Here is a 26038-nt window from a genome sequence, read left to right on the forward strand (position 1 = left end):
TGAGGACTGGAGTTGAGAAACACTGATCTATACTAAGGAAGAGCTGCAGTTCAGAGCTGACAGATGGTGTTTGCAGTCACAGAATGTCGTGTTCCATGTAGATGAGGACATAGAATGTGAAGAGATGATTATATTAGATTCATTGTGATGACATCATCATTATCCACATCGTATACATGACACTGCACTGACAGCACACAATACCCGGCCAGTCCCGTGGTATCAGCACCGCGCATGCGCACACCGCATTGTCGGTTTCCCCCCAGTACTGGGCTCTGCACATGCGCGGTACCCTTTTACCAGTTTAAAAACCCGGATGTCACTCGGTGCCGGTGCTGTGCAGAGACAGGTGTCGGTCCATTTCCGGGGTCCGGCAGACTATGCAGGCGGGGTGTGTGTGAGCTCCGCACATGGCGTCTCCTGAGGTGTTCGAGGATTCCAGCTCCGGGGAGGCCTGTTCAGGGGGGTGCGGGGACATCGTGGACTTTCTGCTGGAGCAGCGGCCCGAGGAGGATGAGCTGAGCGCTCACTTCGAGCAGGCCGCCAAACACGCCCAGAACCTGGCACATGTGGCCACCACAGAGCAACTCCTCTACCTGTATGCCAGGTACAAACAGGTAATGACACCCTGCCTGTGGGCCCCTGCCACCCTGCCTGTGGGCCCCTGCCACCCTGCCTGTGGGCCCCTCCTTCCTGCCACCCTGCCTGTGCGCCTCTGCTACCTGAAACCCTCCATCATGTGGGCTCCTCCTACCTGGTGCCCTCCATGCGTCCTCTCCTACATCCCCCATACTGTATGCTAGGTAATGACATCCTCCATGTGGGGCCCCTCCCACCCGATGCCCTCCATGCGGCACCTCCCTTGTGGGCCCCTCCCACCTGTTGCCCTCCATCATGCGGGCCCCTCCTACCTGGTGCCCTCCATTCGTCCTGTCCTATATCCCCCATACTGTATGCCAGGTAATGACATCCTCCATCGTGTGGGGCCCCTCCCACCTGGTGACCTCCATCATGTGGGGCCCCTCCCACCTGGTGCCCTCCATCATGCGGGCCCCTCCTACCTCCCCCATACTGTATGCCAGGTAATGACATCCCCTATGTGCCCCCTTATACCTGACATCCTCCATGTGGCCCCACTATACTTTATGCCAAATTACATTATTACGTCCTCCAAATACGTTATGCCAAGTACAAGCAGATATTGACATCCTCCATGTGTCCCCTCCTATATGACATCCTCCATGTGTCCCCTCCTACACCCATTTTAATGTATATGCCAGGTGCAAACATATAACTCGAGGCATGGATAAACGGATGAGGCAGACCCATCCCCCACTCCCCCCCCCTCCGGGATCCTCCTCACCAATCGTGTGCCCCCACTTGGCATCCATATCAGCAGTAACAATGACTGTACTAATAAAATCAACCTCCTGATAAATCAGACATCAAGGTACTCAATACTCAACACACAGTGAGGGCAAAAGGTAGGGCCGAGGCACCACAAGGCACAATTTGAGCAGGCCCTAAGGCAGGGGTACCTACCTTTGGAGTATAACTAGGGTGCCAGTAAAAGTGATATTCACCAAAAGTAAATTCCAAGTTAGCCTAAAGTAACAAGCGGAAAAGAGAGCAAAAAAGGTGCCTCAATAAGCCACATTATAAGGAAGAGAAAAGGGGGCCGTCCACTTTGATCCGCAGTAAAATGTATGCAATCCAAGGGTCCCATGTCTTCTGAAATGTAGAAAGATCATCGCAGAGGGTGCAATTGAGTCTCTCATTAACCAGTTTGACATAATCATGTTAACCACTTTCTGCTTCCAGCAAGGTGCTAGCATGATCCTGGCTGCTAGGAGTATGAGGGGCATTCAAGTCAAACCGGGACTTTTAAGTTTATATAATAAAAGGACAAATGTTAAGGAGTGGAAACTGCATTTATTTTTCAACATACTCCCCTGCTACACTTATACATGTATGCTAGCGTTTAGCTAATGACTGGAAAGATTTGTCAGTACACGTGAACCATTCTAGGACCGCCTGCTTCACTTCATCATCAGTGCTGAAATTCTGATCTCGGAGGAACATTTTTAGAGGTCCAAACAGGTGGAAATCACTCAGAACGAGGTCGGGGCTGTAAGGGGGATGTGGCAAAACCTCCCAGCTGAGTTGCTGTAATGTGCACCTTGTGTGGTGAGCAGTACGAGTTTGTGCTAGAGACAGGACGCCCTTAATGATCAATCCAGGCTGTTTTTCCGCAGACTCGTATGCACAGCACTCCGGACACAAATGTAATATTCACTGTTGACAGTGGCACCACAGAGAAGAGAATCTTGGGAACCTCCATTGCCAAGATCGTCACTGACGGACGTACAGCCATCTTTGAAATGTTTTCACCATTCAAATGTCTTATTGCGGCTGAGTGTCTCATCACAGTACTGTGCTTGAAGTCTTCTGTGGATATCCATGGGTTTTACACCTTGGTTCGCAAGAAACGTCATCAAATGCTGTTCCGTGCACACACTATCACTCTTATCTGCCATCTTGATGAATGGTCTCTGGACTGGCCTGCGACATGTGCGCCACCTATCAATAGGACACACTTGCCACTTACTACTGCGTGTATTACCGCCATGCTAGCATCCCTTTATATACCTATAAAATTAAAAGTCCCGCTTTCACTTTAAAGCCCCTCGCACTTTGTCAGGGACAACAGGTGATGAGCCTTAGAGGTCCATTCATCTTGTGTCCCCTGCCTCCTACAGCCATTATATTCTGTATCTGTAACTATAGAAATACTAAAACCAGATGAGAATCCATAATTGTTTTAGTTGCTGGTAAAATAAGTCTTAGGCGCTGGGAACTTTCAGACTTGTAAGTGTAGTCAGATGAGGAAAAACTTCAAACAAGCTCCATAGCCCGGGTGAGGTGGCTCCCACACAGCAAGGGCCTCCCTCAATGGGCACTCAACAGGAGCTCAAACCATACAAATACAGTAAGGAGTGCCAGACCAAAACTGGAAGAAATATTCTTGATGAAGAAAGTCTAAAAACAGCCAACACGTTTCAGGAGCAACACCACTCCCCTGCTATCAAGTTCTTACTCAATAACAGGAGTATAATATTTGTTCTAATATAGATCTGTGAGGTCAGTTTTCTCTGTGTGGGCAACGCACTGCACAGCTGCGCTTTTTTTTCTAAAAATGAAAAAATGACAGTGGGTGCAGGGAGAGAAGATCCCCTGTCTGCTGTCATGGGGTAAGAAGGATCAGAGGGAGAGGTGGCAGCTGCTGCAGCATGTTACATGTTCCGCCCTAATTATGGGTATTCTTTAAGGGATAAGATTTGATGCTCTGCGTGATCCTGAGCCATTAGTTGAATACATAGCAACATTGAACAATGTTTATCTTTCTTGGCAGGTGAAGGTTGGGAAATGCACTACTTCAAAGCCAGGTTTCTTCGATTATGAAGGCAAACAAAAATGGTAAGAACTCGTTGCATATATTATAAACCAGTGTCTGCAGTAGGAGCTCTGTGTTTTTTCTCAAAGCAGTCAGTTTGATTCAAACTTGGGAGAATGACCGTTTGTATGTGATTGGTTGCTATGTGATACCACATTTGATACTTTGTTGTTTGGCCTTGCATTACTGGAAGTGTACCTTTCCTACACTAATCCTTTGAAGAGTATTGTTACAAACATAATTAGTAAATAAACATTAGAATTTCCTTTCTATTTTGGCCTGCAACAAATGTCAGTTCTGTATCTTGCATAGACATACCATCAGTCTTTAGTGCTCTCCTTGCTTGTGTGAAATGGCTCACTGCCTCTATCAGATGTATGTAAAGGGCTTGAGATCAAATTATTGGTAGTTTTTGCAGCTTATATGGAATATGGCATCACTGGCAATTTTCCTAGATTTGTTGAGTTTTGCACCTTTACCATCTGACGTAGGCTTGACCTGCCACACTTCTTCCGAGAGCCCTCAGCTAATGGTCTGTTAGTGGACTGGCTCTTGGAAGTTGCCTAAGAAAGTCAGGGTGGGCTTGTGGGTAGCTGTATGAGTAATTCAGCAGATTATAAAGGAGTTCTCTGCTCTTCTATCATTAAAGTATAACTAAAGGCAAAATATTTTTAGTTTTGGGTAGAGTGGAGAGGGATTAGAACTTGTCAGTTTTATATAGCTGTCTGTGCCCCCTTTTAGGAGATTCCTCCCCCTTTGTTCTGTTTACCATTATCATTAAAAGTGAAAGTAAAAGAAAATTCCAAATTTTAGATTGTTCCCAGAAAAGTAATAGTGGGGTCTTCCTATGGGGATTCCAGCTCTGGTGACCTGGGGGTCCCTAAGGAATTCCCTTAATTTGCACATATTTCCGCTCACTTCCTGTTTGGCTGTGAGACAGGAAGTGAAGGGAAATCTGCTGGGAGTATGCACTGTGTGTGTGCTCTTGGCAGAGTTTTTGTTTTTTTATGGGTACGCTTATATGTGGACTCTCGGCATTGAGGCCCACCCGCTGAGAGGATGCATATATGGGTGCGGCCAGTGGCAAGGAGTTGAAGTAGGGCCAAAGCTCTTTTGGCTATACTTCTCCTGTAGGTCATAGAAGTACAGTTCGTTGTGCCCTCCTGTGACCCGTTTTCAGCTGACTATAGTGTGTGTGTGTGTGTGTGTGTGTGTGTGTGTGTGTGTGTGTGTGTGTGTGTATCCCCTGCTGATTTTGAATGTTTGCCCACTCACAATGCAATGATCAGTCTAAAAATCAAATGGTAGGTGTAATGTAACACTGAGAGACAAAATGGCAACAAAAAACTTCAAAAGAAATGCATGTCTAACAAATTATGCACTGATTAGCATGTTCATGAGGGAAATAAGTATTTGATCTCCTTCACAAAACATGATTTAGTACTTGGTGGCAAATCCCTTGTTGGCAATCGGAGGTCAGACTTTTCCTGTAGTTGGCCACCAGGTTTGCACACATCTCAAGAGGGATTTTGTCCCACTCCTCTTGGCAGATCCTCTCCAAGTCATTAAGGTTTGGTGGCTGACATTTGGCAACTTGAACTTTCAGCTCCCTCCACAGATTTTCAATCAGATTAAGGTCTGGAGACTGGCTAGGCCAGTTCAGTTGATGCCAAAGAGCTTGATTTTGGTCTCATCTGACCACAACACTTTCAACCAGTCCTCCTCTGCATCATTCAGATGTTCAGTGGCAAACTTCACACTGGCCTGGACATGTGCTTTCTTGAGCAGAGGGACCTTGCGGGCACTGCAGGATTTCAATCCTTGTCGGCGTAGTGTGTTACCAATTGTTTTCTTGGTGACTGTGGTCCCAGCTGCCTGGAGTTCATTGACAAGATCTTCATGTGTAGTTCTGGGATGATTCCTCACTGTTCTCATGATCATTGACACTCCACGAGGTGAGATCTTGCATTGTGCCCCAGACCTAGGGAGACTGACAGTTGTTTTGCGTTTCTTCCATTTGTGAATGATTGCACCAACTGTTGTCACCTTCTCAGCAAGCTGCTTGGCGATAGTTTGGTAGCCCAGTCCAGCCTTGTGTAAGTCTTCAATCATGTCCCTGACATCCTTGGACAGCTCTTTGGTCTTTGCCATGGTGGAGAGTTTGGAATCTGATTGTTTGATTGCTCCTGTGAGCAGGTGTCTTTTATACAGGTAACAAAATGAGATTAGCAGCACTCCTTTTAAGAGACTGCTTCTAATCTTGTTACCTCTATGAAAGACACCTGGTAGCCAGAAATCCTGCTGAATGATAGGGGATCAAATACTTCTTTCCCTCATGAACATGCAAATCTGTGCATAATTTGTTAGTCATGCATTTACTTTGAATTTTGTGTTGCTTTTCTGTCTGTTACAATGTACCTACCAATCGATTTTTTAGACTGATAATTTCTTTGTGCGTGGGCAAACATTCAAAATCAATAGGGGATCAAATACTTCTTTCCGTGTGTGTGTGATAACTGAAAGCAAACACTTTTTTTTTTTTTTTTTTTTTTCTTTCCCCAAAAAAAGTTGGTCTTTTATAAAAAAAAAAAACAAACAAACTGGTGATCAAATACCATCAAAAGAAAGCTCTTATTTGTGTGAAAAGTCTGAAATTATTTTTTTTGCATACATTGTTGCATGACTGCACAATTGTTAATGAAGGGGTAAACGTTCCACTCAAGTAGTTAGAGCAAGCAAAAAAAAGTGCACTTAGCCTTTAACTTCCAGCTCCCCTGTGTACCAATATACCAAATGTTGCAGAAAAATAAACATTTCCTTCAATTTTTGAGAACAATGTCTTACCTTTGCTGTATTTCTTAGGCCTCATCCACTGCAGCTGTCCTAAACTGTAGTGTACCGCATGTACACTACAGTTTAGGAGCTGTTCAGCGTTTTTTTCAGCAGCCCCTGAACTTGCCCTGTTTTCCTATGTGTCCATGTACACCTCTTCGTTTACAGTCCTTTTTTTGACCGCAGAAAGCTTGCGGTCAGCAGTTATTTTATCAGCGTTTCAAATGCAAAACGATTGTAAATGCGGAAAATCATGTTTATAAGCTTTTGCGTCTGAAATTTTTTTTTAACTCTTCCAGTTCCCGATGCTGTCCAAAGCCTTTTTTTCATTATGAAAAAATGCATGCAAAGCGTTTTCAAGGTACTCAGATGGACAAAGCACTGAAAACAGGATATTTCTACCAAGCTTGTCACACATTGAAATGACCAATTCACACCTCAGACCTCTCCCACCCTTAGTAACAATAGATCTGTTAATGGGCATTCACACATCAAAACCTCATGAGGACCCCCTGGCGGGTGTCCTAATGACTCACTCCAGCAGACACCTTTCCCACCCTTGGAAACAAGAAATGTTAATGAGCAACTCACTCCTAAGCTAATCTCAACAGGTACTGCTGTCTTTGCTTCTTGTCTGTATTTCTCTGAAATAGTTAATTTACCACTTTTCAGTGCATTCTGGGCATTTGGGAGGTTCTCCTGTGCTTCTCTTTAAAAAAAAAAAAAAAAACTCTTGCAAACGTGCATAAACACGTTATGCAAATGCAGCTAAACAGAAGTTTAACCTACATTTTCCAGCAGTCAGTTTCCATTGTTCAGAAGTGTCCGGTGTACATGGGGCCTTAGAAAGCTTCATCACTTACTGGCTTGTGGATTTAGGAGAAAGGAAGCCAGTAAGACACAGGAAAGAGTTTACTGACCTCAATAAAACAAATACCCATCAACTGCGTTTGCACAGCATCCCCAGCATTCTTCCACATGTGCATTTGCATGGCTTCCCCAGCATCCCTCCAGATGGGCCCACATGTGGCCTGCTGGTTGGATACCCCTGATATAATGCAAGGGCCGCCTGATTAGATACAGAGTGAATGGATAGATAGGTGGGTCCCCCTATTCCATAATTTTGGTAAATCTAAAGGTAATTGTACAATTAGATTGTGTAGTGTGTGACCACTTTTATACATGTACATAGGAGCTAGTGGATAAAGACACTCAGCTGTCAGGTCTCATTCATATCTCTGTATGTGAGTTTTTATTTTTTTTTTCGGGGGAGGGTTGTTTTAGAGCTTTTTTGCTCATCGCCCACAGGGCAGCCAATTCATTTGAATGGACTGCACTACGCATGACAAATGCTCCAAAGAAGCTTCAGAACTCTTTTGCATAGAGCATGCTACTTTTCCTTTACCTGGCTTTTTGGTGCGTTTGCAGCACGTTTGTTGTGCAACAAAGTCTGTTAACTACACTTTGGGTGCCATTAACATTTGAATTTTCAGGCCCCATTCACACCTTACGTAGTGGGACCATACGTTTTTTTTTTTTTTTGGTTCTCTTTTTTTTTTTTTTTTCCCTACAGGATATGCATATCGCAGCCCATTGATTTCAATGGCTCCCCTATAGCCAGCAAAGCGGCACATGGGATGTTTGGGTGTGTTGCATTTTGCATGGTTTTTGTGTGTTTCTGCATTTGCCTCCCATTTTTTTTTTCATGGAGCAATATGTGTTTTTGCTTCCACATTTTGGGTGCCGTTAACAATTAATGGCACCAAAAGCACGATTAGTTCATTTTAGTTGTATAAATGTGGCCATACACTAATATCCTCATTAGAACAGAAAGTTGATCAGCTGATTAGATTGAACACACACTCCCATTCAGGGACCAGACTTACTAGGACATTGTACAACATACAGCTTTTTCTTAGTGTTACTAAACCCACAACAGTAAAATCAGTCTGTATATGCAGAAAGCATGCTTGTTATAATCACTGTAGAACTTAAGGGGTTAATCCTCTGCATTGTGTAAAAAGGATGTTTGATCCCATCTTTTCTGCCCCTCATCTTGTTCAAATGTCCGCACTGATTAGACAGACTGAGCCTGTAGCCCCTCTGCACATGCTCAGTTTAGTGTGCATTGCTAGAGAGGTTTTTTTTTCTTGGGCGAAGGCATGTGATCAGCACAGGGCCAGACAGAGGGTCAGGGTTTTGCATCCTCCTAGAGCAGAAAGAAAACTCCTATAAGCTTTAACCAGTGCTCTGCTGAAGTCACAAGACTGCTCTAACTGCTGATGAGAAAAGGTATTTAGCAGTTTATTTGCTAAAATAATTGCATTTCCATTTTGTGTACTGTGGGAGACCAGATATAATGAATGCAGGGCCATGGGTTTAGTAACATTTTAAGAACAAATAGGTAGGACTATGCTATAAAGTTTGTTAAAAGTGGAGTTACTCTTTAAAGCTAAAGTGGAACTTTAGGTAAAAAATAAAAATGGGTGGACAGGCAGGATTTTTAATGCAGAAGAGACATGCTTTTTCTCTTCTGCATTAAAGCTATCTACCTGTACCATATATGTACAGCTTATTGTATATTTTCATAAGTTTTGTGATCCTGGGCCAGCCAGTCAAGATGGCTAAAAATACCAAACTGGAAAAAAGACTTGGTTCAGATGCCAGGAGACCTACTCCTGCTGGGGTGTGTAAAAGCAATGGATCATTGCATCCATCTGACAGCTGATATACAGGTTGTCAGTTTTACATACAGCAGCTGGGAGTGTGTAAAACCCCCTGCTGCTGCTAAGGTATGGCAGATGTCAGTGGCAACTAAAAGGTCCCCATTGTTGGTAATGCAAGCTCACCCAATACACCTAGTCTAAAGCCCCATATACACGTTGAGAACGTCGGACGAATGATTGTCTCTTTTTTTTTTTTTTTTTGCATGCTAGTCTCAGATCAAAAGTGAAGAGGTTATCGAAGTTAAGAAAATGTTCGTAAGACAGCATAAAAATTCAGAAGTGATGTATTTGTATTGTATTTTCAGAAGAAAACTGTGCTGGTTAAACGAACATTTTATGATCTGGTATCGGATGACAATTTTTTTGTGCATGTCTCTTTGAGTAATTTCGGATGATTGCTGTGTACTAACTATCAGATTATTGTACTATCGCTTTGAAAGGGGCATTTTTCCTACAATTTTCTGATCATGTATATGGAGCTTTACACCGTTCAAAATTATTATGCAAATGATATTTTTCTCATTTACCTAAATAATTGATGTAAACAGCATAATTCTCATGTTATCAACTATTAGGAGTACAATTCAAATTTTATTGAACAAACCTAATAACAGTATTTTTTTTAACCATAAAAAATGTACAATGCAGTGTTCAAAATTATTATGCACAGTAAGTTTCAAAACACTTTATAGGTTGTAATGAACTGAAAATTGTCATTTGTTGTGTTTGCAGCATACTTACTGAAATCAAAAGCTATTTCAATCTAACGTTTAACAACATTTTAACTTTTTAAACATTTTAACAGGTCACGTTACATTTTAACATAGGACCCCTTATTTGATAGCGGCTTCACAAGTCTTGCATCCATTGAACTTGTGAGTTTTTGGAAAGTTTATGCTTGCATTTGTTTGCAAAATGACAGAATAGCCTCCCAGAGCTGCGGTTTGGATGTAAACTGCCTCCTACCCTCATAGATCTTTTGCTTGAGGATGCTCCAAAGGTTCTCAATAGGATTGAGGTCAGGGGAGGATGGAGGCCACACCATGACTTTCTCTCCTTTTATCCCAATAGCATCCATTGATGCAGAGGTATTCTTTGCAGCATGAGATGGTGCATTGTCATGCATGAAGATGATTTTATTATGGAAAGCATAGTTCTTCCTTCTGTACCAGGGAAGATAGTGGTCAGTCATCAATTTCACATACTTTGCGGAGGTCATCTTTACACCTTCGGGGACCCTAAAAAGGCCGACCAGCTCTGTTTCCATGATTCCGGCCCAAAACATGACTCCTCCACCGCCTTGCTGACGTCGCAGCCTTGTTGGAACAGGGTGGCCATCCACCAACCATTCACTACTCTATCCATCTGGACCATCCAGGGTTGCACGACACTCATCAGTGAACAGGACTGTTTGAAAATTAGTCTTCATGTATTTTTCTGCCCAATGTAGCTGTTTCTGCTTGTGAGCATTGGTTAGTGGTGGCCGAATAGAAGGTTTATGCACAGTTGCAAGACTCTGGAGGACTCTACACCTTGATGTCTGTGGGACTCCAGATTCACCAGCAGCTTCAAATATCTGTTTGCTGCTATGTAATGGTATTTTAGCAGCTGCTCTCTTGATCCGATGCATGGATCAGGCAGAAATCTTCCTCAATGTGCCTTTATCTGCACGACCCCGTCTGCACTCTGAATCAGCCACAAATCTCTTAATAGTGCGATGATCACGCTTAAGTTTTCGTGAAATATCGAATGTTTTCATACCTCATCCAAGGCTTTGAACTATTTCACTCTTTTCAGCAGCAGAGAGATCCTTTTTTTCTTCTCCAGTTTGCTTGAAAATGGTGCTCTGCTTAATAATGTGAAACACCCTCCTTTAGTAGTTTCTCCTTAAATTGGGCTCACCTGCCAATCTAATTATCACAGGTGTCTGAGATTGTTTTCGGTGATCAAAGGAGCCCTGAGACACAATGCCATCCCTGAGTTAAACTGAAACAAAATATTTAATCTTTTGTGACACTTAAATAGGATTTGCATAATAATTTGGAACAGGGTGTAGTGGCAGTTTGGTCTTCAGCAGGGAGGTAAAGAAGATTAAGACACAGCAATGAAGATGTTGATAAAGTCTTGGAAAATGTCATAAACAGAATGTTGGAAAGTGTCCAGGGCATTACAGAGCGCAAAGGGCACCACAAGATATTTAACGTGCCAAAACCTGGTACGGAAGGCCATCCTCCGTGTTTTTTTTTGTTTTTTGTTTGTTTTTTTTTTTATTCTTTCACAAATTATTTTAAAGTTCTAAGCTCCACATAGTTCCAACTTGTGAAGTTTTTGGCTGTTCAAAGGTTCTGGAAAAGCTCCCTGGGACTGAGTGAGTAGTGTTTTTTTTTTTTTTATTTCTGGTAATCTTGTTAAGAACTCGATAAACAATGCGTAATACTTACCCCTGCCAGGGAGGTAGAAGGCCGGGTGAACCCTGTTTTCAGGTTCTTGTTTATATACTCTTAAAGAATAGCCAGTTCAGGTTTTGACAGGGGATGGATTCAGCTTAACAGAATGTCTGCACCAGAAAGGGGCTTGATTGAACAGTCAGATACCGTGTGATAGAGTATCAGCCCTTTGTCTGTCAAAAACATCAAGGAAGTCATGATGTGTGGGAGATGTTTTCTTTCTAATCTACATCCATGCAGAAGACTTCTAGAGTTGGATAAACAAATCCGGAAGCAGGCTCAGCCCCTGTACCCTCTAAAATTATAGTTTTAATTACTGTTGGCTCCACCTCTTTTTTCACATTATGGGGAGGAGTCAAGTGAAATACTATTGAGTTTCACTTCAGCGACAGCGCTGAATCGCTGGGGCCTCTGACATCATAGCTCCCAGCAGTAGTTTCAGGCCTTTTGGATGTCTCCACAAAAAATGCTTTGCAGGTAAATCAGATTCTGTACATCCAGTGTCTCCTCTCCAAACATTCACTGGTAGTGGATCAGTTGCTTATTTAAATTCTCCAAGAAGATTCAACTGCAGTGAATGTTTGACAGTCAAATATGCCCTTTATGGGAACATTTTTATTGAAATAGTCTGTCTCTAGGGAATAAAAACGGAAATAAAATAAAGCCTACACTCTTACAAAATACATCAGAAAATATTTTTTAAAAATATTTTACACTGATAAATTTAAGATTAAAGTGTTACTAAAGTCAAAACATTTTTTTCCCCTAATTAAAATAATAAACATGCTCTGTGTAGTGGTAGTGCAGAGTTGTCCCGATCCCCCTCTTCTCGGGTCCCCTGCCAGCGATCTTTGCTCCCTCTATTCTTCATGTGTTCCCATAGGAAGCCATTTGCTATGGCGGCACAGTCTACATGCTCCCGAGCTGTGTGTCTATGGAGCCCCGCTCCATAGTTTTTGTACAGCGGGACTTACCCCACCCTCCACTTCCTCCTCACTGCATTTGATTGACATCAGCGCTGCTGCTTGCGTGCTGTGTGAAGAGGAAGAGACGGGAGAAGAGATGCAGCCATGCACAGTGTTGGATCTCTACTCCCCTCTTCCCCTTCACACAGGGGGGTAGAGAAATGGAAAACCTTGTTTACCTTTAAGGAAAAAAACGTTTTTAGCATTCGTATCACTTTAAGCAGAAGATATTTTCTATTGAGAAGCCACAAGTCACTTTTGCAGACTTTCTGTGAAAACTGATCCATGGTTAATCACTTTTCACTGAGCAGCAAGTGGGTGGCTGACAGGCATTCAAGAGGTGATACTGCTGCCTCTTTGGATGTCTGTGTTTTTGACAATCGAATGGGCTTTTACAACGGGATACCATGTTGCGACCATAAGCCTAGCATTGGTTGCAGCGTGGCCCTATTCACTTTAATGATTCCTGTCTGCTGGTGATACTGCCTCCTGAACATAGCAGCAGAGATAATTTTTTGCTGTGACCAAAAGTATTGTGCCCACAGCATATTGAGCTTAAGGAGGTCTGTGTAAGCCTATCTCAACCACCTTTTTACCCCCCCCCCCACCCCAATCACAAGTGTAAAAGTAGGTCTTGTTGTATATGTGTGCTTTGCTGCCACACTTAATGAGTATTCTCTGGAGTGTCTTCACTTACCTGATTTTTTCCAAAATACTGATTTTTAGAGTGACAGATTGACACGCATAGATACATTAGTCGATAGATGGAGTTGCGGCAAGGTCCCTGACTTCACACACAAGGATATTGCCACACATTGGCTGCTGAATACTGTCTTTGAGATTCAAATACTAAAGTAATATAATTTTCATAATCTATTCTATTTCATAATGTAAATTAATTTATTGTGACAGGCCTACTTGAAAGGGTAATTACTCATTCACCTTACATTATAGTTTCCTTTAATTATTTTCCAGCACTAAAATTAATTGAATAGAAACTTTTTATATCATATGCTCCATTTAGTCTGTATTGTTAATTTTTCTGCTGTAATGCAGATAGCAGTCAGAAATGGGACTGGACAATTCCCAGGAGCTGACTAGCCAGCAGGCCTAAAAAAGTGTCTGGTCCTAACTACTGTATATACTCGAGTATAAGCCGAGTTTTTCAGCACATTTTTTGTGCTGAAAAACGGCCCCCTCGGCTTATACTCGAGTCAACGTCTGCAGGGGGGGTGCGAGGCTCCGTCAAGGGGGGCGCGTACAGGGGTGGGCAGAGGGCTGCTGTCTCTTACCTGGCTCCCACGATGATCCATCCAGGAAGTGCTGCTCCTTCCGTCACTCCGGCCACTCCCTCACTCCTGCCGCTAGGCTCCGCCTCCTCACCGGTGATTGGCCGCCAGAACTGTAGCTCAGGAAAGGTACAAAGGCGGCCAATCACGGGCGAGGAGGCGGAGCCGAGCGGACCCACAAAAATCGAGTGAGGGAAAAGCCGGTAAGTGTGCAGTGCAGAGGTGCTGCTGCAACCACATATGCTGGCTGCAGCAGCACCATACTGCAACAGGGGTCAGCAAGTGTCATTGGTGTCAGTGGGAGGAATAGTGCCGCATCATTGGTGTCACTGATACCAATGATGGGGCACTATTCCTCCCACTGACACCAATGATGGGGCACTATTCCTCCCACTGACACCAATGATGGGGCACTATTCCTCCCACTGACACCAATGATGGGGCACTATTCCTCCCACTGATACCCTCAGCTTATACTCGAGTCAATAGTTTTTCCCAGTTTTTTGTGGTAAAATTAGGTTTGGCTTATATTCGGGTCGGCTTATACTCCAGTATATATGGTATATTTTCTATTGTCATTAGAAGCATATAATCCCTGCCATAAAAACATGCATAATGGCTTTTGGATTCAACTTATGCTTGTATTCTAATTTGATCTAATATAGATCTATCTATATCGATCTGGCACCTGATTAATACTGCAGATGTATATCTATTGTGTGTGTGATTTATCTATCAAATATAGTGTAAAATAAGTATTGAACACATCACCATTTTGCACCATCAACAAACGGAGGTGCAAAAAGGCATGGAAAGCCAAGACACCAGCTGAAATCTATCAGTAATTGGAAAGCAATCCTGCCCCTTGTCAGTGCAAATTAATATAAGCTGGTTCAGTCTGATGGCCTGTAAAAAGGTGTCACACAGGAAACATCTCATGATGGGTAAAGGCAAAGAGCTCTCAAGACCTTCACAACCTTTATTGTTGCAAAACATACTGATGGCTGTTGGTTACAGAAGCATTTCTAAACTTCTGAATGTTCCAGTGAGCCCTGTTGGGGTCATAATCCAGAAGTCGAAAGAACATCATTTCACTATAAACTGGCCACAACCAGGTGCTCTTCGCAAGATTTCTGACAGAGGAGTGAAAAGAATTATCAGAAACTTATCCAAGAGCCAAGGACCACTTGTGGAGAGCTTCAGCAAGACCTGGAATTAGCAGGTACAATTGTTTCAAAGAAAACAATAAGTAATACACTCAACTGCCATGGCCTGTATGCACGCTCACCACGCAAGACTCCATTGCTGAAGAAAAAGCATGTTGAGGCTTGTTTTAAATTTTCTGCACAACATTTAGACAAGCCTGTGAAATACTGGGAGAATACATTCTGGTCAGATGAGACCAAAACTGAACGCTTTGGATGCCATAATACACACAATGTTTGGAGGTCAAATTTCACTTCACATCACCCCAAAAACACCATCCCAACAGTGAAGCATGGAGGTGAGAACATCATGGTGTGGGGCTGTTTTTCAGTATACAGTACTGGCAAACTTCATATCATTGAAGGAAGGATGAATGGAAAAATATACCAAGACATTCTTGATTAAAATCTGCTGCCATCTACCTGAATGATGCAGATGAAACGAGGGTGGACATCTTAGCAAGACCGTGATCCCAAACACAAAGCCAAGGAAACTTTCAATTGGTTTCAAAGAAAATAAAGCTGCTAGAATGGCCCAGGCAATCACCCGACTTGAATCCAATAGGAACTTTATGGTAAGAACTAAAGATCACAGTTCATAGAAGAGGCCCACAGAACATTCATGATTTGGAGACAGTTTGTGAGGAAGAATGGGCCAAGATCACACTTGAGCAATGCATGTGACTAGTTTCTCCATACAGGAGGCATCTTGAAGCTGTCATTACTAACAAAGCATTTTGTACAAAGTATTAAATACATTTCAGTCAGCTTGTTCAATACTTTTTCCATGTGTCATTCCATTTTATTACATAATTTTTCAACTTATTTGTTTTGCTTTCTTTGAATGTATGGATTACATGGGTTGTTACCGACCATGTGGTGAAAATTTCACGTCAATATACTTTTAGAAATGTGTTTACCTAGAAAAATGTTGGTGTTTAGTACTCCTTCCTCCTTCCCCTTTTTTTTTTTTTTTAATTTTTTTTTTTTAAGATTTTTAACCTGATGCGTGTATATGTGTAAAATAAATAAATATATATATATCTCACACACACACTGTTCAGAAATAAGTATTTGATCCCCTGCTGATTTTGAGTGCTTGCCCACTTACAATACACCTACCATTTGATTTTTAGACTGATCATTTCTCTGTAACACTGGGAGACATGAATTTCTTTAGAATTTTTTTGTTGCTCCTCTAACAAATTATGCACTGATTAGCATGTTCATTAGGGAAATCGGTATTTGATCCCCTTCACAAAACAGGACTTAGTACTTGGTGGCAGATGCCTTGTTGCCAATCAGGTCAGATGTTTCCTGTAGTTGGCCACCAGATTTGCACACATCTCAGGACAGATTTTGGCCTACCTCTCGACAGATCCTCTCCAAGTCATTAAGGTTTGGTGGCTGACGTTTGGCAACTCAACATTCCGCTCCCTCCAGATTTTCAATCGGATTAAGGTCTGGAGACTGGCTAGGCCACTCCTGGACCTTAATGTGCTTCTTGAGCCACTCCTTTGTTGCCTTGGCCATGTGTTTTGGGTCATTGTCATGCTGGAACACCCATCCACGACCCATTTTCAATACCCTGGCTGAGGGAAGAAGGTTCTCACCCAAGATTTGACGGTACATTGCCCCCGTCCATCGTCCCTTTTGATGCGCTGCAGTTGTCCTGTCCCCTTAGCAGAAAAAGCCCCCAAAGCAGAATGTTTCCACCACCATGTTTGATAGTTGGGATGGTGTTCTTAGGGTGATAGGCAGCATTTCTCCTCCTCAAAACACGACGAGTTGAGTTGATGCCAAATAGCTCGGTTTTTGGTCTCATCTGACCACAACACTTTCAACCAGTCCTCTTCTGCATCATTCAGATGTTCAGTGGCAAACTTCAGACTGGCCTGATCATGTGCTTTCTTGAGCAGAGGGACCTTGCAGGCACTGCAGGATTTCAATCCTTGTCGACGTAGTGTGTTACCAATTGTTTTCTTGGTGACTGTGGTCCCAGCTGCCTGGAGATCATTGACAAGATCTTCATGTGTAGTTCTGGGATGATTCCTCACTGTTCTCATTATCATTGACACTCCACGAGGTGAGATCTTCCATGGTGCACCAGACCTAGGGAGACTGACAGTTGTTTTGTGTTTCTTCCATTTGCGAATGATTGCACCAACTGTTATCACCTTCTCACCAAGCTGCTTGGCGATACTTTGGTAGCCCAGTCCAGCCTTGTGTAGGACTAGAATCTTGTCCCTGACATCCTTGGACAGCTCTTTGGTCTTTGCCATGGTGGAGAGTTTGGAATCTGATTGTTTGCTCCTGTGGACAGGTGTCTTTTATACAGGTAACAATGAGATTAGCAGCACTCCCTTTAAGAGACTACCTCTAATATCAGCTTGTTACCTGTATGCAAGACACCCGGTAGCCAGACATCTTGCTGAATGATGGGGGATCAAATACTTATTTCCCTCATGAACATGCAAATCATTGCATAATTTGTTAGACATGCATTTCTTTTGAATTTATTTTCTTGTTGCTTTTCTGTCTGTTACAATACACATACCATTCAATTTTTAGACTGGTCATTTCTTTGTCAGTGGGCAAACATTCAAAATCAGCAGGGGATCAATACCTTTTTCCATCGTGTGTGTACATACATACGTGTTCAAAATAATAGCAGTGTTGAAAAAAGTATATAAAGCTCAAAATCCTAATAGCTTTTATTTTCATACATACAAATGCATTGGCAACACTACACATTCTATTCCAAATCAAAACATGAAGAAAAATTATATCAAATTTGTGTTCCTCTAAAAAGAAATTTTAAGAAAAGTGAATATTCGACTGTTAAAAACAATAGCAGTGTTTTTGTATTCTTTACAAACTCAAACATTCACTATATAAACTCAAAAGGAAAGCGAAATCTTCAAACATTTTTCAATCACTTAATGAATATTTAGTTGTATAAGCTCTTTCTGAGAAATGCTGTACATCTGTGTTGCATGGAGTCAACCAACTTCTGGCACCTGTGATCAGGTATTCCAGCCCAGGATGATTGGACTACATTCCACAGTTCTTCTCTATTTCTTGGTTTTTGCCTCAGAAACTGCATTTTTGATGTCACCACACAAGTTTTCTATTGGATTAAGATCCGGGGATTGGGCTGGCCACTCCATAACATCAATCTTGTTGGTCTGGAACCAAGATGTTGCATGTTTACTGGTGTGTTTTGGGGTTGTTGTCTTGTTGGAACACCCATTTCAAGGGCATTTTCCCTTCAGCATAAGGCAGCATGACCTCTTCATGTATTCTGATGTATTCAAACTGATCCATGATCCCTGGTGTGCGATAAATCGGCCCAGCACCGTAGTATGAGAAACATCCCCATATCATGGTGCTTGCGTAACCATGCTTCACAGTGTACTGTGGCTTGAATTCAGTGTTTGGGGGTCGTCTGACAAACTGTCTCCTGCCACTAGACCCAAAAAGAACAATCTTATTTTCATCAGTCCACAAAATGTTGCGCCATTTCTCTTTAGGCCAGTCAGTGTGCTCTTTGGCAAATTGTAACCTCTTCAGCACATCTTTTTATCAACAGTGGGACTTTGCGGGGGCTTCTTGCAGATAGCTTGGCTTCACATAGGCGTCTTCTAATTGTAACAGTACTCACAGGTAACTTTAGACCTTCTTTGATCTTCCTTGAGCTGATTGTTGGCTGAGTCCTTGCCGTTTTGGCTATTCTTCTATCCATTCGAATGGTAGTTTTTCGCTTTCTTCCACATCTTTCAGGTTTTGGTTGCCATTTTAAAGCATTTGCGATCATTTTAGCTGAGCAGCCTATCATTTTCTGCACTTCTTTATACGTTTCCCCCTCTCCAATTGACTTTTTAATCAAGGTACGCTGTTCTTCTGAACAATGTCTGGAACGACCCATTTTCCTCAGAATTTCAGAGAGAAATGCACTGTAACCAGCATGTACAACATTTGCTGCATTCCTTCCTTAAATAAGGGCAATAATTGCCACCTGTTTTTCAAAGAATGAATGACCTCATTAATAGAACTCCACACTGCTATTATTTTGAACATGCCCCTTTCAATTAGTGAATCAATTACACAGAATCAGCAGCATGCATGTCATGACTGTTGGGTCTGTTGGATTTCTATTACTCTACTACACCTGCTAGTAAATTAGTTGCCATGTAGAAATATAATTTCTACCAAAAACCGTGATTGATCAGGTTAGCGATGTCTGACTGCTATTATTTTGAACACTACTGTGTGTGTGTGTTGCCAAAAGTATTGGGACACTCCTCCAAATCATTAGATTCAGGTGTTCCAATCGCCTCCCATGACCACAGGTGTATAAAATCAATCACCCAAGCATGCAGACTGCTTCTGCAAACATTTTGTAAAAGAATAGGTCGCTCTCAGGAGCTCGGTGAATTCAGTTGTGATAGGTTGTCACGTTTTTGAAATAAGTTCATCTGTGAAATTTCCTTGCTACTAAATATTCCCTGTTAGTGGTATTATAACAAAGTGGAAGCAACTGGTAATAACAGCAACTCTGCCACAAAGTGGTAGGCCATATAAAATGACAGAGCGGGGTCAGCGCGTGCTAAAGTGTACAGTACGCAGCATTCACCAACTGTCTGCAGAGGCAGTAGCTAAAGACCTCCAAACTTCTGTGGTCTTTACTATTATTATTATACAGGATTTATGTAGCGCCAACAGTTTGTGCAGCACTTTACAAAATGAAGGTAGACATAACTGTTACAATACAATTTGGTACAAGAGGAAACAGAGGGCCCTGCTCATTAGAGCTTACAATCTTAGCACAAGCGTGTGTAGAGCGCTTCATGGAATGGGTTTCCATGGCTGAGCAGCTGCATCCAAGCCTTACATCACCAAGCGCAATCCAAAGTGTCCGATGCAGTGGTGTATAGCATACTGCCACTGGACTCGAGCAGTGGAGACGTGTTCTCTGGAGTCGTGCTTCTGTCTGGCAATCAGATGGACGTGTCTGGATTTGGTGGTTGCCAGGAGAACGGTACTTGCCTGACTCCGTTGTGTTAAGTTTGGTGGAGGGGGATTATGATGTGGCATTGTTTTTCAGGGGTAGGGGTTGGGCTTGGCCCCTTAGTTCCAGTGAAGGGAACTCTTAAGGCGTCAGCATACCAAGACATTTTGGACAATTTCATACTCCCAACTTTGTGGGAACAGTTTGGGGATGGCCCCTTCCTGTTCCATCATGACTGCGCACCAATGCACAAAGCAAGGTCCATAAAGACATGGATGAGAGTGTTTTGGGGTGGAGGAACATGACTGGCCTGCACATAGTCCTGACCTCAACCCGATAGAACACCTTTGGGATGAGTTAGAGTGGAGACTGCCAGACCTTCTCGTCCAACAATGCTTGACCTCACAAATGCATTTCTGGAAGAATAATCAAACATTCCCATAGACCGGGTGTCGGCAACCCGCGGCTCCAGAGCCGCATGCGGCTCTTTTTCATCTTTGCTGCGGCTCCGGAGCACACTGCCCACCAGGTGACAGGCAATAGGGTTTCAGTGGTCGGCAAGCCGCGGATCGCAAGCCACATGCGGCTCTTCTGTGTGCCGGGCGCCCGCTCCCCTCCCTCCTCTCGGGCGGCCGCCTCAAAAGTCGGGACTCTTTTAATCCGGCCCGCGGAGCGTGGAACATTGGCTGTCAGGATGTAGGCGGGGCAGCCAGGATGTAGGCGGGGCAGCGTGACGAACTCCTCTCCTCACAGTCCGCCCTGAAGACCGGAACACAGCAAGAGGAACGCGCGGAGCAAAGGTAAGTGAATTGAGACCATATGGGGGATGAATTACTATATGGGGGATGAATTACTATGGGGGATGAATTACTATATGGGGGATGAAGCTAACTGCACGATCCTGTATATAGCATTAAGGTAAGACACAATATATGCAGTGTCGGATTTGTTTTAAATGTTGCAATGGTTTTGCGGCTCCCAGTCTTTTTTTCCCTTCGGAAACGGGTCCAAGTGGCTCTTTATGTCTTAAAAGTTGCAGACCCCTGCCATAGACAACTCCTAAACCTTGTGGACAGCCTTCCCAGAAGAGTTGAAGATGTTACAGGTGCAAAGGGTGGACCAACTCAATATTGAACCCTACACACTAAGGATGCCATTAAAGTTCATGTGCATGTAAAGACAGGCGTCCCAATACTTTTGGTGTGTGTGTGTGTGTGTGGGGGTGTGTGGGGGGGGGGGGGGGGGTGTGTGTGTGTGTGTAAAAATAATTAGAATATATTAACTTTTCATGTGACAACATTGAATAAATGACACTTTGCTACAATGTAAAGTAGTGAGTGTACAGCTTGTATAACAGAGTAAATAGTGAGGCCTGTTCTGAGTGGAACCTGTCCCTGTTAAACCGCTGTATGGTCTTGGCCACTGTGCTGCAGTCAGTTTCAGGGTCTTCACAATCTTCTTATAGCCTAGGCCATCTTTATGTAGAGCAATTTTTTTTTTTTTCTTTTTTTTCAGAGTTCTTTGCCATGAGGTGCCATGTTGATCTTTCAGTGACTAGTATAAGAGTGAGAGCGATAATACCAAATTTAACACACCTGCTCCCCATTCACATCTGAGACCTTGTAACACTAACGAGTCACATGACACCGGGAAGGGAAAATGGCTAATTGGGCCAAATTTGGACATTTTTACTTAAGGGTGTGTGAGTTATATTGAGGGGACAGCAAATTTACACTGTTATACAAGCTGTACACTCACTACTTTACATTGTAGCAAAGTGTCATTTCTTCAGTGTTGTCACATGAAAAGATATAATAATTTATTTACAAAAATGTGAGGGGTGTACTCACTTCTGTGAGATTTTGTGCATGTATGCTTTTCCTTTAATTTTTTTGAGGTGTGTGTTTGTGTGGTTAGACAAAAATCTGGAAACGCTACAAAAGTTGCAGGTGTGGCAAAGGTTCTGACAGCATATATAGTTCCCTGGTAAACATCGTCTGATAAGCATAAGTGCAGTCAACTTTGTCAACTGTCCGAAAGACAAAAGGACATTGCACAGGATTGTGACCCGGAATAAGAACTGCTGCAAAAGTGACTGCAGTCATCAAGCTCAGTCTTCCAAAGCCTGTGCCCACAATATCTGTGCAGAGGGAACTCCATAAGCAAAACATTCATAGGCAAGCTGCGATTGCCAAACCATTAGTGACCAACATTAATGCTCAGAAGAGGGAGAGAGGTGCAACACCCATAAATTGTGGACTGTCGATCAATGGAAGACTGTAAAATGGTCCGATGAATTGAGCTTAACACTGTTCCCAACCATTGGATGTGTTAGTGTGGCGAACACTGTCCCAAGATTACAACCAGGACTGTCTTGTGCCAACGGTGAAGCATGGTTGTGCCACAGTTATGGTTTAGGAAGTCATATCTTGATGTTCTGCAGGCCCCATCACCTTGAATGGTAGTCACTGCCAGTGGCTATGCACAAATTTTGGCTGACCTTGTGTTCACCCAGTGATGCAGATTTTGTTTCCTGAAGACAGCGACATTTGCCAAGACAATGTTCCAATTCATTCAGCTGCTGTTGTAAAAATCATGGTTTGATGAGCATGCAGACAAAGTCAGTCTTGCACCTTTTCTGGGTGCCGCAGTCACCGGACCTCAAAATCATAGAGCCACTATGGTCAATTTTGCAGAACGAGGTGTGGGCTTGGTTTCTGGCTCCGGCATCTCTGCCTGTACTGGAATGATTTTTGCATGAAGAGTGGTATCCAACACCATATTGGGTAATTTCCTTCTTTTACCTGGTGTTGTCATAAATTTGTGTAACCTGTGTGTGTATACATCTCCAGATCTTCTGTATAAGATGAGACTTATGTCTAGTACAAACTATGAGAAAATCAGATGGGGGGGACCACATTCGGAGCAATCGTCCACTTAATTGGTTCTCCGCTTTCGAGAGCCGAACACGACATTTCATGTGAAATTATCCAAAGGGACAATCACTAAAAATTTTTTTTCTCATAAGATAACAAATGATTTTCATACGTACATGACATCATTTACTTTTGATTACATGTTGGTATGTTGCTATGCAAGTTGGAAGTTATACTGGATCATACGAGAATTTTACTAATGCTTAGTATCTCTCTCCAGAAAGGGGGAAAAAACTGCCTGTGACGCTTGTTCCCAGTCCAAGCTATTGAAAAAGCAACTGATAATGAGCCTAATAAATTAGTTGACAGCTGGTATCTGAGCTGGAAACCTGCTAAAATTGTATCAAAATCTGGGATAAGTGATCAGTGTCAATAGAGAGGCAACAAAAAGCCACCATTTGTAACAATGCTAGACAATGTTGTTAGAGATACCCAAAGGTTAAGCCATAACCTAGACCAGGTATGGGCAACCTTTTGAGCATAGTGTGCCGAAAAATGTTTTCAAAGAAATTGAGAGTGCTGATTTTATATGTTAAAAAAAGTCAACTTCACACTATCAATCACACAAAGGAAAAATACTTAAATAATAGTAAGAAATGATTATTAAGCTTTCAAAGATCAATGATCAGGTGGTAAAATAACTGATAACTTACCCTTGTTCAGATTAGTCCAATTCCTGCTCCGTCACACCACATGCATTCTACTGATGCCATTGGGGAAATCTGAAAGTAAAAAACCTTGAGAATTTAGAACTTTAAAGCGTAGTTCCAGTCTCCAAGCCCACATCGCATTTCAAACATTGTTGTAATTCGTCATGTGCGTAATTGATGATGTTGCCCATGTACACATTTGTAACTACTTACAAACTGATTTATTTTTCTTTTGTCCCCTTCAATTCTGGTTGCGGCATGCAGGATCTGGGCAGCTGAAGCCAGCCTGGCTTCATTTCCTGGATTTCGTGCAGTTGGCTACCCAACATACACTTCTGGATCTCGCATCTGCGCAGTAATGACACTGCGAGGCGCACTTTGTGTACCTGCATTAGATGCTCGAAGGATCAAGGGATCAATGACATGGATATCCCAGGCGTCAGTGGGCCAGGCTGACTATGTAACCGCCTAGGCGGCTGCAGCTAGAGGTCATGGGACAATACTAAAAAAGATACTTTTTTTCAGAAATTTCTACATACCAATATCCCAACCTTAATTCTAAATGTGGGCAATTCTGAGAAATGAATGGAACTCTGCTTTTAGGTCATTTCTAACTGCTTTAGAAGCGCCTGCTTTTTGTTTCTTTGTCAGAGGGCTGCCAGGCTACCTAGATCTGTTCTCCTAGAACAGTGGTTCTCAACCTGTGGGTCGTGACCCCTTTGGGGGTCGAACGACCCTTTCACAGGGGTCCCCTAAGACCATCAGAAAACACATATTTCCAATGTGTAAAGAGCAGCTACTGTGTAGAAAGCAGCTGCTGTGTTGAAAGCAGCTACTCTGTTAAAAGCGGCTACTGTGTTTAAAGCAGCAATATTGGAGGTAAAACGACACTCATGAATTATAATTACTGGGTAAATAATTTTATGGTTGGGGGTCACCACAACATGAGGAACTGTATTAAAGGGTCACAGCATTAGGAAGGTTGAGAACCACTGTCCTAGAAAGAAGCAAAGATATATTCTTTTCTAAAATGTGAGTTGGCTCTTACATCAAATATTCTGCAGCCAGTGGACCTTCAGTCTTTTCACGTTTTGAGAGACTACTTAATAGTATGTAGTAAAAAGGAAAAAAAAATGTTTACAAAGTTCAGTAGATGAAGTTGCAATTTACACACACAACTGAGATTCTTTGCAGTGCTCATCTCTTCTCAAAGGGCCCAGTCTAAGGTTTTAGACAAACAAGTAGCTTCTACTGTGCTAGATTTTTTTTAGATCACCCCTGCTGCTCTGAAAATCAATTCTCATGGATTTAATTTTTGTATTAAAAATTGTATACCTAGAGTAAACTGCTACCAGTCAGTTTAAAAACATTTTAAAACCTAGATCAACACAAAGTGCATTGCAGTGAGTGTTTGGAACACGCCAGGACAAACGTCAATAACGGAAGCTTTAGGCCTCATGTACACATGAACTCACCTAGCCGTTAAACTCTCCTGTCAGCAGGAAAACGCTAAACTTGTGTAAACGCGGTACTGCGTTTACCACTTGGACGTTAATTCATTTGATTGGCCAGAGTACTTTCCATTGACATGGATAAACGCCCAAGCACTAAATGTGGCTAGCATTTAGCCACATGTACACGTGTTTTTGTCTCGTTCAGCAATTTGTGGCCAAAGTGTTCCTCTCCTGAACTCTATTATTCTGCGCTCAGAAGAGGAGCGTTTAACGGCCCCTAAACTCTGGTAAAAGCTATGTGTACATGGACACGTAGGCTTTTGAGTTGCGTTCATGGGCTTTGGCAAAAAAGTCAAAAGCTCCTAAACTCGTGTTTTTTAGGAGCAACAGTGTACATGAGTACTTCCTTGACTCTGATTCAGCCCTTTGTTGAATTTCTGTCCATTTGAAATCTGGAGTGGAAGCTAATACTAATTGATGAATTTCAGTGACTTCATCTAAAATGGGTCAGGAAAAACACAAACGGTGACAAAAAAAATAACCCTTTTTGTAATATCTGCTACCTTTTTGGCTCTGATAGCAGTATGCTGTATTTTTGCTTACATGTTTCATATGTGATTTTCTGTATTTTTATTTTTTTTTTTCTCCTGCAGGGATGCATGGAAGTCACTGGGCGATTACAGTCGGCAGCAAGCAATGCATGATTATATAGAGACTATAAAAAAGCTTGATCCAGACTGGACCCCAAAGGTAAAGATATCAAAGAATAACCTCCTGTATTCTATATTTATGGTAAAGTAACTTATGACTTAGTATTGGTTACCTCTTTTCTTTTCTGAACTCTCATTCCATGCTCTTCCAGTCTTATACAGATTTATTGGGATGTCATTGATTTCTTGTAAGCTTCTGTTTCTCTAGCAGGGTTGCCATCTATTGCTGTGTTTGCAGTAAGCATTACTTATGACAGCTTTTGGCCCACCCAGAGTACAGAACAACAGAGCAGCTTAGAGCACAGTAAGTGCGTGTTGCATGCCTCTTCAACATATCAGCAACTTTTGTAAAAACCTGA

The 26038-nt window shown here is 42.5% G+C and overlaps 1 protein-coding gene across 1 annotated transcript in view; it reads left to right on the forward strand.

Moving 5' to 3' along the window:
- The first annotated feature begins 263 nt into the window (after positions 1–263).
- ACBD6 (acyl-CoA binding domain containing 6) overlaps positions 264–26038 on the forward strand; it is a 110348-nt gene continuing 84573 nt past the window's right edge. Inside the window, exons 1-3 of the mRNA XM_089671482.1 lie at positions 264–617; positions 3413–3477; positions 25623–25719. Of these exons, the coding sequence (XP_089527608.1) occupies positions 411–617; positions 3413–3477; positions 25623–25719 (369 nt within the window). The 5' untranslated portion in view covers positions 264–410. The remainder of the gene's footprint in view (positions 618–3412; positions 3478–25622; positions 25720–26038) is intronic.

This window comes from Staurois parvus, unplaced genomic scaffold, assembly GCF_062004578.1.
Source record: "Staurois parvus isolate SC_StPar_1 unplaced genomic scaffold, SC_StPar_1.0 ptg000106l, whole genome shotgun sequence".
Taxonomy (NCBI): domain Eukaryota; kingdom Metazoa; phylum Chordata; class Amphibia; order Anura; family Ranidae; genus Staurois; species Staurois parvus.